Source organism: Drosophila novamexicana, unplaced genomic scaffold, assembly GCF_003285875.2.
Source record: "Drosophila novamexicana strain 15010-1031.04,08,12 unplaced genomic scaffold, DnovRS2.1 tig00000009-arrow-pilon, whole genome shotgun sequence".
In the NCBI taxonomy this organism is placed as follows: Eukaryota; Metazoa; Arthropoda; class Insecta; order Diptera; family Drosophilidae; genus Drosophila; species Drosophila novamexicana.
The window spans coordinates 2322280-2335715 of record NW_020824766.1 but is presented as its reverse complement, the minus strand read 5'-3'; the positions used below and the strand labels follow the sequence as shown (position 1 = coordinate 2335715).

The window sequence follows — 13436 nt, the reverse complement described above, 5'->3', positions numbered from 1 at the left end:
CGGAATTTGATAAACGAAAACCATAAATGCCTGCAAAGTAGACTGCATACTAAAACACCAACACAAAGTGCACACACACATACACACACACACAGATACACACATACAGTCACTGGGGAATATTTGGCTGACTTTTCTATGCTGTTGAATGCTTGAAATGCTCAAATCATGAGATAGAAAAATTGAATCCAATTGCATAAGCATTTGCTACCCTCGAGTATATTTCAAATCATGACCGAGCAGGCCATCTAATCAAATGTTTGGCAGTGCAAACTTATGGCATTTCTGTCGGATCCTGCTTGTTTTGAGGGTAAGGTATGGGGATGGGGGAAGACTTTTAGCATTTTCTAAGCCGTTTAGCTCCCGAGGGCCATTGGTAGAGTCACTTTTGGGGCCAGCGGGCAGTGTTTCCATCAATGAACTTGAGCAATTGACTTTTGTTCATTGTTGGACAACTTAATATTTATAATTTATTTGCTTTTATGCTTTATATTGTTTGGAGGTCGTCAAGTGCTTGTCTCGGCACCATGCGCAACGCGCTGTTATACCATTTTAAATACATTAAATGCTCGTAAATATTCCACCTGCCTTCCGTGGCGCGTTGTTATTTTATTTGCTGTCAACGTTCCTTAAATAATTTATCATTAATCATTTTCGCGGCCAGGACATGACCAGGACACTGAACTCCACGCAGCGCTCTGTTTTTCGTTTTATTTTTTGTTTTCTTTCTTTGACATAATTCTTTCAATTTTTTAAGGCCACGCTCTGCTGTTGCTTTTTAATGCATTTTAAATCGTGAACATTGACCAATTGTCAAGATGTGAATTAATGAGCATCTTCTTGATTTATGAATTTTGCCTGCCGCTCTACAGATTTTCAACTTTCATTTGTTTTCCTTCCCATGCTGCCTAGTTTGGAAATCATTAATGGAACTGCGCTACATTCATCAACATTGCGTTGACAACCGAGCCATATGTGTAGACAAAAGTACAAAAAGTAATCACAATAAAAAGCAAAAATATACATTTGGTATGTTATTTGTTATTATTATTCGAATTATCCTTGTATAGTATATCTAACTCTATTTGTCCTCACTGATTGACTGACTAAATGATTGATTGATTGATCAATTCACATTCCAAGCTTTGTTAGTAGTTAGCTATTTCCGTGCTCTCTCATATGAAATGAATATAAGTTTTACTCTTCACTGCGCTGCATAATGAAAGAAATGTATTTTTCACTATTGCCCTTCTCTGCGATTCTAACGAATTCAAGGGCGACTTACACGTTTTCCTGTTTTTACAATAAATGTATTTTACTAGAAATGTATTTTTCACTATTGCCCTTCTCAGCGATTCTCATGAATTCAAGGGCGACTTACACGTTTTCATGCTTTTACTATAATTGTTATTTAGTCATTTTGTCTATTTTGTGTTAGCAAACTAATGAACTTAATCACTCTCTCTATGCATATATTAACTAATACATATATAAATTAGTTATTATTCACCTACATTTTATTATAAAACAAATAAAGTGTATATTAACTATTTTATGATAAAACAGTTGTTAGCTTTAGTTTACCTTGGAATTCGCATCTGCCCTGACACTCACCCAACTTATAATCAATCTTTTAATGCAAGTCATCAATCAAGCTGCAATCTGCTATTAAATATATTTAACCACAAGCCTTAAGGACACAAAACTAATTAACACAGCATTTGAATGCCCATAGCTATCATCAATTTTTGGAGCGACTACAGCTTCTTTTTGCGCCTGTAGCTCTGCTAATTCGTGTCTAATTTGCGATACACCTGTCACACATATAAATAGCCCCTAGCGTCTGGCGAATGTGGGCCAGTCTCCGTATAAGCAATTAAAAATCCTTTTGCTAACATAAAAATACCATTAAATCTTGGCCGATTATCCTTTTGGGCAACGCTTATGTGGATGTGTGTGCTCAAATATCCTGTCTGCGGTCGCCTAATGTGAGCACATAGATGTTTGGATAAACACTGGTGCTCGGGCCACTAATACACCCAAAGTGCTTGGCCAAGGATGTGAACATATTTCAGTTTTGTCCATTTTATGGCTGTTGTTTTTTGATAGCCCATTGCAGTTTTTACATAGCTTTGTGTCTGTTTACTCCACAGTCGACACGACCCCCTTATGGCCATAATGATTATTTTGAGGATTATTTCTCGGCACTTTTCGCAGTATGCCCTTTACTTATGTTTATTGGCATTGTTAATATTTGTTTTCTTGGCATTGTTTGTTTGCTGTGTTATTACACGCACACACACGCACACGCACACAAACAGACACGCACAACACACAAAACATGTACAATGCAAACGTTGCTTGTTCTATGCCTCTCACACACTCATTTAATTTTATTGAGAGGGGTTTTTCGGATTGTGGCCTTAAAGTTGTGGGCCAATAGTCTTAAAGCCATGTTTTGCGGCTACTCGTGTAGCAGATGTTTGGATTTTATTTAAGCCCCTGCATTTTCCTAAGGCGATGAAAAGTCTTTGCCAAATTGAAATATTGGCAATCGCTGCTTATTTGAGTTGTGCCTCCTCGTGTGCCTCCTCGTATGCCTCCTCGTGTGCCTCCTCGTATGCCTCCCCGTATGCCTTCTCGTTTGCCAATAAAGGTAGTGCAGACAATTTTCTTCTGACTGTTTTCAGATACAAATCAATGGCTTGTGTATTTTCCGGGAAAATTGTAAATAGAACACAATTTAATAAGAAAAACGCCCCGGGTTATAAATCAAACATTTGTATACTCTGTTAGCATAGAATTGTGTTAGAAAGGCTCTAATAAAGCAATTGTGCAATTGTATCCAGCAGGCAGAAATAAAAATTGCAAGCAAGTCGAGATTTTTACAGTTTCAGTAACCAGATTATTTAAAAGAATATCGAGAAATTTGAACAACCAGGCATATTAGGGTTTTCCATAGTTTGCTAAAATTCAGAGTTTTGTTTTTATTTCGTTCATCAAAGCTCACATATTTCAGATTTCATAAAATAATGAGGGAGAGATCATGCTGCCTGTTACGAAAAAAATAAAATTCAATAATATTACCGATGAGTTTTCATGCAATAAATTCTCGGAAAATCAAATTTTAATTCCATCAAAACACATAATGCCAAATACGAATGCAATTTTTGTTAATGCTTTTATAAAATATAATTTTTTAGCATTACAACAGATAAGTACATAATTTGTTATACGTTTGCAAATAGTTGAATGCATATGAGTGTGTGGCCCGTGCATATAAATTTGGAGTAAAAAAAAACTTGGCTAGAGTCATAAATATGCCTGGTATTGGAGCATGATATAATAAGTTTGAAACATTCCATTATTTATAGAAAGTGGGCTCTCGACTTTGGGTATACGCGGCGCGGCAATTATAAATCGGCTTGTGGCCATTTGAAATGCGGCTCTCGGTTGGCAGTCAGTGCGATTGCTGCATAATTACAATTTTAGTTCGTGTTGCAGCAATGCCATTTATGTAGCCGTGGCAACAGCCACAATTTTCTTTGCTATTTCATTAAACTGGTGCTCTTTGGCTAGCCCAACACACGCCACAATCGCACAACTCAACATGCGGCATCCCATGCATGCAGCATTCTATATGCCACACACTGCTACTGCTGCAGTTGCAGACAGCAAACTATTAAAGGCCACTTCAAAACGAAACCGCAGGCGGTCCAACCCACCAAAAACCCAACGTCTGTCCGGCTGTCTTCCTGTCGTCTGACTATCTGTCTGTCCCCGCTCTACCTGGCTGATTGCTTAAAATTTCAGCTACGTGCGCGGTCTACGTGTGCGCCACACCTGCCCAGTCGCTGTTGGAATCGCAGTCAGTCCCACAGACACAGACACACTCGCACTCGCACACACAGAGTCGGAGACACAGAAACAATGGCCAACTGGCGACCTACGTAATTTAATGTTTTATTTCTACACAGTTGGCCGCGCTGGCGTATACGTAATAACAGTCGGCACATGTCGAGCACGCGATGCCAACGTGCTGCGGCCTTCTAACCCGATGACGTTAACGGTAGTAACACTAGCCCCCAACAAGTTTTACGAACAGAGCTGAGCACGTGATTTGGCTAGTTCGTGATGCAGCGGCTCGTTTCACACATCCATTTAATATTGGCCAAGCACAGTCGAGTCAAGCAAACCAACAAGCGCTGTAAAACATAATTAGTTTATTTAAGTGATAAATGCTATTCAAAATTAATTGCGAATCAACTGTATTTGGTCTGAAATGTTGAATATTTTATCTAATACGAATTGTCTTTATATAGCGGATGCTGTCACGTGACCATCTCGGACATTGTTAGAAAACTTTGGCAGACAAAAGTCAAAGTCCAAATTGGAGTTTTGTCGTCATCGTTGCTCCAAGTGTTTCCACACCTCCCGTGCACAATTAGAGTAATTAGTGTAACGTGCTTTTTGCTCTTGTTGTTGTTGTTGTTGTTGTTGTTGCTCTCGGCACACATAACATGCAAAGCCATTTTCATGTTTCACATGCACAAGTATTAAACCACCAACACAATCAGTCGTTCATTTATTCTAGTACACCCTGTACCCATAAAATTAGTTAAACGGAGTGGAATAAAGTCAGTGTGTGCTGGCTAACAACAAGTAGAAGTGAGCACCTTTGAGTGGATTATTTAAGTATATATATATAAGTATATATATTTAGAATAAGTTCCAGTGGCAAGGTTAAACTCAAAGACCAATGCCAGGGTTACAAGGCAATATATTCTATTCAACTTCTTTTTTCTTCTTTCTTGCACATAATTAATCCAGCAATCGTCAGAATCGTATGCCAACGCTACAGGGTATCTCATGGTTGGATGCGCCCGTTCAAAGCATATTTGTTTTATATATTTTTGTTGTCATCGCGTGTTTATCATCATCACAGTTTTTGTTGTTGTTGTTGCTGTTGTTGCTGATGTTGCTTTTGCTCTGATGGTTGCTGTTGTCGCATGTTTTTGTTGATTTAACTTGTGACATCGAATCAGTGCCAAAGAGCTTGCCCTAATTTGACCCTAGCTAAGGCCTGGGCGATGTTATGCATTAAATTTGCAATAATCAAATACGTAGCTTGTCGCACAATCAGAATATTTAATTAGTTCATTTATTTCTAGAATTGCCAGACAGTTTGCGTTTTGCATTTACCCATGGGAAATTTCTGTCACATCCCCTAATATATGCATAAAGATTGGCATTAAATAGAATTTAAGAAGATGAAAAAAGCGAAACTTAAAGCAAGCCCCATTTTGAACTAATCAGTTCAGTGAATTGAAGTTGATATGAAAACTCCTAAAATAAATTGCCAGATAGATTTCCACTTCCATTTCAGCATTGCAATTTCAATTAAAATCATTTCATAGTCATTGCACACGCATACAAACCGACAATAAACTCCACTTATTTTCACACCTAATTTACTTAACAAACGCATTTAATGAAATTCGTCTATTGAAGGGCTCAATTTTCGAGGCCGAGCGTAACGAACAAACTGCAGCACTCAATGGTATCCGTTGGATCTAATTAGAAGCACAAAAGCGGCTTCTGTAATGCCAATGAGGCGATGCGATGAGCCTGGCCCGCATCTAAGCGCATTAAGTATGCGCCTCGTGCGCCAATTAAGTTGAGTCAGCGCCAACGTTGTCTGCCGCCGCGTGGTTAACTCCACATTTTTTCATCAAGCCGCTTACAATGCAATTAACCTTTTCGCTACGCAGCCGCTTAGCGTTTGTAAGTCTCTTAATCAGTGTGGATTTCAGGTATGGCTCGCAGAGTTGGACTTCAGGCACGTGAAAGAACAAAGTAGAAATTCAAAAAGATTGCAATATAACATCATTAGACATGATAATATAAATTACTTGCCTTGGGGCTAAATATAATAAAGCAAGAGTCTTTAAAACTAGCATATTATACTGTAAATCATAAAACTATGAATTCCCATTTTGTAAGGTCCACATCCCGATAATTACTTTTCATTTGTATGAATACCTACGAATACCTACGCAATAACCTTTTTTAAAATCCACTCCCATTTATATGTTAAATTACCTGTATGTGTATGAATTTATCTAACGAACTGCATTATTCTACTTTTTTCAGGTGTGTGCATATGTAAAAATTCAACTTTCTGCTATTTAATTGTATGTGGATTTATATTTTTGAGTAAGTACATATTAACTTTATTTTTTAACACATAAACATGATTATATAGTATGTCAATTCCGAACTGGACACTGTTTATGTCCTAGTCCTCAATTACTTGCTTTAAATTTGTCTTCTGTACATTTTAAAAATCCTAAAAAAATTATGCCTGCAAAGATTTAATATCCTTGTAGGCTTGCAGTTATCCAAGAATAGTAAAGCTCGCATATGCTGAGTTTGATTGAAATATCTAGGAAAACAGAATATTTTACCATATAAGAACCTGCTTTTGACCGGATCCGGCTGGTTCAGACATGCATATGACCAACAGAAAGACGAACCTATGCAGTTTCAAAACTGTAGGCAGACTGTAGACAGACTGTAGGCAGACTGTAGGCAGACTGTAGACAGACTGTAGGCAGACTGTAGACAGACTGTAGGCAGACTGTAGACAGACTGTAGATAGACTGTAGACAGACTGTAGATAGACTGTAAACCTACTGTAGACAGACTGAAACGCGGACATGGCTATGTATATAAACTTGGCTGTTAATGCTGACCAAGGATATATCTGTGGACCTAGAATATATTTGTGGAGTCAGAGATGTCTTTTTCTAAGCGTTACACATTTAATGACCAGATTATAACACCCTCTTTGACTATTAAATTGAAAAAAAGGAAACTGTTATCTATTTTACAACCAAATTTTAATTAGGTAACAATTAAGGTCGGCCTCTTAAATATTATTTGAAAAAAATGTTTTCTTTGACCATGGTCGTTTTGCTAGAAATGCCCATAAAAAGGTTACAACAAGCCGAATGTCTTGTCTTAAAAATCTTTTCAGTGTCTAAAATAAGATTAAAGAAAATAACATCTACAGATCATTTGACAATTTCACAATTGGCCATGGTTAAGGCCTAACGGGCAGCCGAATTAAATCCGCATCAGAAACCTAGCAACACTGGCAACAGCTGTCGTGTGGCTGTCCTCCGATTGCCGTCTGGCTGCCATGGCATTAAACTGCTAAGTATCATCCCAGATGATAGCTTGATGGACCAATTTGGGCGATGGCAAGGCTGGCTGTCGCTTTGCTGGTCGATGTAGTCGAAAGTCAATTGCAATTAGTAAATTCGAAAATTAAATCATATTGCAAAATCTATCTGAGTCCTCGACGAGATCGTCAATTGGCCGTATTGCAATGCCCGAAGCCATTGACCTGATTGAGAAAGTTTCCTTGCCTTAGCATCGATAGGCCATTTAACAAATTGGCTATTGGAAACTTGAGCTGCACATGTGTATGTATGTACATGAATGCACATGCGATAATGCTATGTTATACATATACATATGTACATCAAAATGAGATAAATATGTACTCGTATGTACATGAAGGCACATGCGATAATTCGATCATATATGTATATATGAACATCTACATAAGAATGACATACATATGTACATACATGCAACAATACACAAGTTTTTACCTATACGACACATGTACATACATATATGTATATGAACACATGTAAATGGTGTATGCTTATCGAAAATCGTTCTCACTGTGAACTTAACATAAGTTTGTTTTCTCATCACTAATTCTATATTCGCCAATTTCCCGTTTACCTTCTCATATGTTTTTAACTTTTTGTTTGTGTGTTTTACCGCTAATTTCACAAACACTATAAATGTGCGCAGGTTGCCAGTGTTTTGTATTGACTATGGTTCAGTTATTTTCCTTTGCATTTTGATTCGCAAAGCGATCACCCGCTAGCTGAAAAAGTGCTCAGGTTATTCGCGCAGCAATTATAACAGAGTTAAGTGTAAATTAAACACCAATTACTGTACTAGATACACGCATTTACCTTAATGTTGTCTGGCGTATTGTGTTTAAAAGAAAAACGTGTTTTCCTACAATATATTTGGAGATAAGCAGAACAAGAATTTTGTTCCTTACACCGGGATTTCTGGCAACGCTGAGCAGATTATTACAAAATTACATTAGTGTTTGTTTACAATTGAGCTGGTGATTATTATTGACGTGTTGCCACCATGTAAGGATTTTTGAAGTGTGTCATCTCTCTGCTGCTCGTATTGTAAATAAATCTTTGTTTTATTTATGCAGCTTTACTTAAAACGCAATAAAAAAAAAAAAAGAATAAGAAAATGAGCGATGACAATAGCAATTTTGAGGACATTGACAACAGCGACAATGACAGCGTAGAGTCTTTTGCTACAGCTGCTGCTTGGGAAAGAAAATCTATAAAAAGTGCGCCCCTTCTGCCACACGAACTGTTGTCCCTGCAGCAGAAACTGAAGCGCATTGTGGTTATTCAACAAACGGATCAGTCATACCATAGGGCGTTGAGCGACATACGCGACCAAGCCATCATCTCGGTGCTGGTGGAGCCAAGCTTTTATGGGCGGCATTGCATAACATCCGTCATGGTTATTGCCACCGCGAATAATACTTATGTGTTTGATCTGAAAGCACTGGGTGTCATTTTCCGGGAACTATCTGTGCTGCTGGAGGCGGAGTATCCTAGAAAGATAATGCACTACAGCCATCGAATATGTGATTTGCTGTTCCATCAGCACAAGCTAAGAATAAATGGAATTTGCGATACGTTCGTCGCGATGTGTGTGGCTCGACAGGATCGTTGTAATTGCACGTTGCAGGACGCCATTGCGCTAATTTTCGAGCTACCGCTGTCCGAGCTAACCTGCCACGAGATAACTAGTGTAAGAAAGACCATATTCTGTGTATAGCTCTGAAATGATATCTTACTATTACTGCAGGCCAGCGAATCGCTGCGTAACTTCACCGCACGCCCTTTATCCAGAGGTCAGATCCAGTACCTGGGAAAACTTGCCATATTACAACATAAGTTACACGATACGCTTATCTACGGAAATATTTGTAGCGACTTGCAACAAATGTCGGACAACTTCAGCTGCGAGTTTAACAAGCAAAAGAAATCGGACGAGGTGGCACTGAACATGAGACCTGGTAGCAAATCTGGCTTCGACTGCATAGATCCATACTACAAAATATCAACATCGATTGACTAACTACAATTCCTTAATATTAATGTTGAAATGAATTCAACACGCACATGCTGAACACATTCCTTACGTCTCCTTTTTGCAATTTCAATTCCCTTACAATCTTAAACATTGTACTCCATTTCTTTGTTGTATCGTTGCATTCTGGTGCATTCGACTTCGTAATACTCTGCTCTCAATGTAGATTTCTTCAATTATTGTTTTAATAGCTTTTCGACTGTAACCCAAAACAGTTGCTTTAAAGCTTTAGTTCACTAACCATACAACACATAGATATGACATCCACTACAATTGTATGTGGACATTCATATTTTTATAAATAAAAATAAAAATAATGGACAACTGGTCCAAAGTCGAATTTATTTATTTATTTTTCTGTGATTAGGGCGACAATAAATTCGGAATCCAAGCTTCATCTACGAATAACGTTCATGCGTATGAACAGTGCCAATATGCTTATCTTACTTTGTGACCAGTGTATAAATCCTATTCAACTCGTAAAAGTTTATTGCATTCCTCCTATGTGTCTAAATGTCAACGGGTTTCTTTCAAAACGTCGAGTAAATGCTTTTCCCGATAGTACGATACATCGTACATAGAGAATAGCATCGATACCAATTGTGCGGTGGTTGTGCATCACTATTACGAACAACTGCGACCGGCCCGCACGTGTAGTGAGACTTCACTTTCATTTATTAATTAAGATTTAGCTGTTCGAAGCGCTCCAGTTTGCATTTAATTACATAAAAATGGTAAGTACAGTGTTAAATTATTTAAAAATACTAAAATCGCATGTGGCGTTCAAAGAATTTCACTTGAGCTTCTCGAAGTTTCTGCATACGCTGATAACTCGCCGTGCCGGGCTGTTGTGTAACTCTGCCCCAGCACATAGGCGGGGGGAAATAATGTGTGAAATCAATTACAGTAAATTGCTTATTAAAATCGAATGATTTGCAATTGTATATAGGCTGCCGCTATTAAGAAGATCATCCCCATGCTTGACCGCATTTTGGTGCAACGCGCTGAAGCCCTTACCAAAACGAAAGGTGGCATTGTCTTGCCAGAAAAATCGGTGGGCAAAGTGCTGGAAGGCACTGTTGTGGCGGTGGGCCCCGGAACACGCAATGCTGTAAGTATTTTATAATTGCGCGCGACAATTACAACATATTCTTGAGCTTGTCACATAATACTGATCGGATCTATTTATTGTTTTAGACAACTGGCAGTCATATTCCAATTGGTGTGAAGGAGGGCGATCGCGTTCTGCTGCCTGAATTTGGCGGTACCAAGGTCCAATTGGATAGTGATGAAAAGAAAGAGCTGTTCCTTTTCCGCGAGTCGGATATCTTGGCCAAGTTAGAATAAATGGCTACCAATAATTCTATGAATTCTGTTTTCTATTAGTGCGTAACCCTCTACAATAAAAGTTTAGTGCAATGTTTTTGATTGCATTACCCAAAAATAAAACATGAATCTTCAGTTGATATATAAAACTATATTTAAACACTTAGCCTAATCTAGCTTTAGATTACTCAGTCCATACACCTGATTGAAGGCCGATCTAATCTTAATGTCCGGCAGACCCTCCACAGCAGCCCGTTCTCTAGAAATGTTTACCAAAGCCTCAAACGAGCGCGGCTCCCAAATAGCCAAATCTGAGAGCATTTTTCTATAAAGTAAATCTGTTAATATACAGTCAATAAGTGTACATGCCGCCAACTAACTTGTTCAGCAAAATATCCGAACGTGCAAGGCCCTCCTTGAATGTGTCCAAGGCGACTCCATACTGCTGGCAGCCGGCTTCAACGCGGGTTGTCCACAGCTGAGCCATGTCCAGTTTCTTGAGCTTGCGGCCCTTGGTGGCGTATGCGAGTGCACGATGAACGCTGCGTATGGCAAAAGAATAAACATTGCGCGTACGGCTGCGATAATGCTGAAAGAATTAATTAACCGGTCAAAATAATTTCATGAATTTCTGTTCTTGGTACATACCGCAGCGAGTTTGAAAATACGCCTTTTGCGCCAGAACTCGTCCGGGCCGCGGGCGCGCACCATCAGGGGGATACTTATAAACACCATAGCAAACTCTTTTTGTCAATATGTATAGCAATTGTTAAGGATTTAATTAACAATTTGTTAATTTACATAACCCTCACAGACCAACCTATCGAAGTTCATGCTGTGCACGCGCAGCTGACTATCGGTAAATTATACATCGTTCGACCAACTATCGATTACTTTGGAATAGCGAGGAGATTCATAAATCTGAGAAGGTAACGCCACACTTGCAAATGACTGACAACAATTTATGTCGAAGGTGACTAGTTTTCCTGTTTACACAAAATTCTGCGACTATAGGGCGGCTAACGTAAATGATAATAACAAATAATAAACTGCAAGCAACATATTACCCATTTACCGTCCATTGAATATATGGCGGCTCTGGTTTTATAATGTTGAACATTTTCTGACGTAGCTGCACAGAACAGTGCACTTTGAACTGTAACCTTATAAATTAAGAAACAATTGCTATTGACATACACAGCCGCTGCCGGTGTTGAGCTATTTATTTACATTTCTGCAAATGCTATACAAAATCCAAATTTTAATGTGTTTTATGCCAAGTACAACATAAAAAACCTTGTGATTTAGTTATAATGTGCGCAAATAATTCACGGCCCTCAGCATCGGCAGGCTCCCACGCCAAACTCTGCTCCGAGGGCCGGATCAGTTTGTATTGCTTTCTGGCCACGGCGGGTCTCGTGCTTGTGCCCTCAGTTCCTCAGATATACTATGGGATTGTGCCAAATGTCTGGGGCGCCATCCTGTGGGGACCGATGTTGTACTACGCCCTCATCAACATGATAATACGTTTTGTGCTCAGAAACATGGAATATCAGGTATGGGATGACTCATTCTATAAGTGCCCCAGTATCTCTAACTTTGTTATTGTTATCTATAAGGTTGCCATACGCGCCTCTTTTTTGGGCTTTACCATGGCGGCGAGCGTTCTAGTCATTTGTTTTGCGCCCACACCTTGGCAGCAGTTCGGCGTATATGGCTGCTTCATGTCCTTTTTTCATTACTCTGAGTTTCTGGTTATTGCGTTTGCAAATCCACGCACACTCTCACTGGACTCCTTCATGCTGAATCATTCGGTGCACTATGGCCTGGCGGCAGCAGCCAGTTGGATGGAGTTTGTCCTAGAGCTATATTTTTTGCCCGAATTCAAGCGTTGGTCCTACTTGTGGCTGCTAGGCGTGACGTTATGCACCTTTGGCGAAATTGTGCGAAAGGTGGCCATCATTACGGCAGGTCGCAGCTTTACGCATTTAGTAAATATATATTATCTTAATTGGTCGCAGTATATTTGTACATGACTATTAATTACAACAGGTGCAGGATGAAAAGCACACAGACCACAAGCTAATAACCCATGGACTGTACGCCTACAGTCGCCATCCGTCGTATGTGGGCTGGTTCTATTGGTCCATTGGCACCCAAGTCATACTGATGAATCCGCTGTGTATTTGCATTTATGCTCTAGTCAGCTGGCTATTCTTTCACGATCGCATTTACGTTGAGGAATACTCGCTGCTGTATTTCTTTCAATCGGACTATGCGCGCTATCAGAAGCAAGTGCCAACGGGCCTGCCCTTCATCAAAGGCTATCTGATTGAATAGCAGCCATATGGGGATCAAGTATGTCAGCCACACAAATGCAAATGTAAGCAAACAACAAATGTAGCCATAGTTTTCCCTCAGTCTCCTATACTTTTCTAAGGACGAACCATACAAAACTCAAGTTTGTGCACACAAGAACAATAGAAATAGTGAAGAACATTTTCTGTTATTATCTACACTATTCGTATTGTTTTCAGCTAGGTAATATACGATTTTTAAATGTTATATTATTAGTATTTCTCAACAACGAAATAAATTCAGAAGCGTCTCTATAAGTAAATGCAGTTTGTGAATCATTTCTCTGCTCCTTTGTCAGCTAAAAATAAGTCAACCGACAGCTTTAAAGTAATATTTGTAAATGAAATTTACTTTGTAGCTGGCATTTCGTAGCCTTATAATCCCTGCTATTATGATATGGTTAATCATTCATTGTTTCAATGCATCACAGATATGACACAAGCTTATCAACACAGATTGCAAAGATTGCTTAA

At 39.0% G+C, this 13436-nt stretch overlaps 4 protein-coding genes across 5 annotated transcripts; 3 read left to right on the top strand and 1 right to left on the bottom strand.

Moving 5' to 3' along the window:
* The first annotated feature begins 7817 nt into the window (after window positions 1–7817).
* Window positions 7818–9557, top strand: LOC115767561 (protein Exd1 homolog). 2 transcript variants are annotated; one of them, XM_030711846.1, is made up of 3 exons: window positions 7818–8249; window positions 8321–8937; window positions 8995–9557. In XM_030711846.1, the coding sequence occupies exons 2-3, from the start codon at window positions 8362–8364 to the stop codon at window positions 9265–9267; spliced, it is 849 nt and encodes a 282-aa protein (XP_030567706.1). In that variant the 5' UTR covers window positions 7818–8249; window positions 8321–8361; the 3' UTR covers window positions 9268–9557. The 2 variants fall into 2 exon arrangements, with proteins under 2 accessions (XP_030567706.1, XP_030567715.1); XM_030711855.1 differs by having other exon boundaries at window positions 7818–8937.
* Window positions 9558–9905: 348 nt separating this feature from the next.
* Window positions 9906–10728, top strand: LOC115767968 (10 kDa heat shock protein, mitochondrial). Its single transcript, XM_030712370.1, has 3 exons — window positions 9906–10013; window positions 10229–10390; window positions 10477–10728. The coding sequence occupies exons 1-3, from the start codon at window positions 10011–10013 to the stop codon at window positions 10624–10626; spliced, it is 315 nt and encodes a 104-aa protein (XP_030568230.1). The 5' UTR covers window positions 9906–10010; the 3' UTR covers window positions 10627–10728.
* An 8-nt stretch (window positions 10729–10736) lies between these two features.
* LOC115767960 (39S ribosomal protein L20, mitochondrial) lies at window positions 10737–11447 on the bottom strand. The gene is made up of 3 exons (XM_030712359.1): window positions 11254–11447; window positions 10986–11194; window positions 10737–10930 (listed from the first exon to the last, which is right to left on the bottom strand). The coding sequence occupies exons 1-3, from the start codon at window positions 11338–11340 to the stop codon at window positions 10774–10776; spliced, it is 453 nt and encodes a 150-aa protein (XP_030568219.1). The 5' UTR covers window positions 11341–11447; the 3' UTR covers window positions 10737–10773.
* A 151-nt stretch (window positions 11448–11598) lies between these two features.
* On the top strand, window positions 11599–13222 carry LOC115767956 (protein-S-isoprenylcysteine O-methyltransferase). The gene is made up of 3 exons (XM_030712349.1): window positions 11599–12161; window positions 12225–12596; window positions 12658–13222. The coding sequence occupies exons 1-3, from the start codon at window positions 11919–11921 to the stop codon at window positions 12943–12945; spliced, it is 903 nt and encodes a 300-aa protein (XP_030568209.1). The 5' UTR covers window positions 11599–11918; the 3' UTR covers window positions 12946–13222.
* Window positions 13223–13436: the final 214 nt, after the last annotated feature.

Excerpts from the sequence above, each read along its gene's own strand:
- LOC115767956 (XM_030712349.1), top strand. The coding sequence starts at position 11,919 with ATGTGCGCAAATAATTCACGGCCCTCAGCATCGGCAGGCTCCCACGCC. Across the intron at positions 12,162-12,224 it reads TCAGAAACATGGAATATCAG|GTTGCCATACGCGCCTCTTT; the intron begins GTATGGGATGAC and ends GTTATCTATAAG. Across the intron at positions 12,597-12,657 it reads GTCGCAGCTTTACGCATTTA|GTGCAGGATGAAAAGCACAC; the intron begins GTAAATATATAT and ends TAATTACAACAG.
- LOC115767561 (XM_030711846.1), top strand. The coding sequence starts at position 8,362 with ATGAGCGATGACAATAGCAATTTTGAGGACATTGACAACAGCGACAAT. Across the intron at positions 8,938-8,994 it reads CCTGCCACGAGATAACTAGT|GCCAGCGAATCGCTGCGTAA; the intron begins GTAAGAAAGACC and ends CTATTACTGCAG.
- LOC115767968 (XM_030712370.1), top strand. Across the intron at positions 10,391-10,476 it reads GCCCCGGAACACGCAATGCT|ACAACTGGCAGTCATATTCC; the intron begins GTAAGTATTTTA and ends TTATTGTTTTAG.
- LOC115767960 (XM_030712359.1), bottom strand. The coding sequence starts at position 11,340 with ATGGTGTTTATAAGTATCCCCCTGATGGTGCGCGCCCGCGGCCCGGAC. Across the intron at positions 11,195-11,253 it reads GTATTTTCAAACTCGCTGCG|CATTATCGCAGCCGTACGCG; the intron begins GTATGTACCAAG and ends TAATTCTTTCAG. Across the intron at positions 10,931-10,985 it reads TCGGATATTTTGCTGAACAA|AAAAATGCTCTCAGATTTGG; the intron begins GTTAGTTGGCGG and ends TTTACTTTATAG.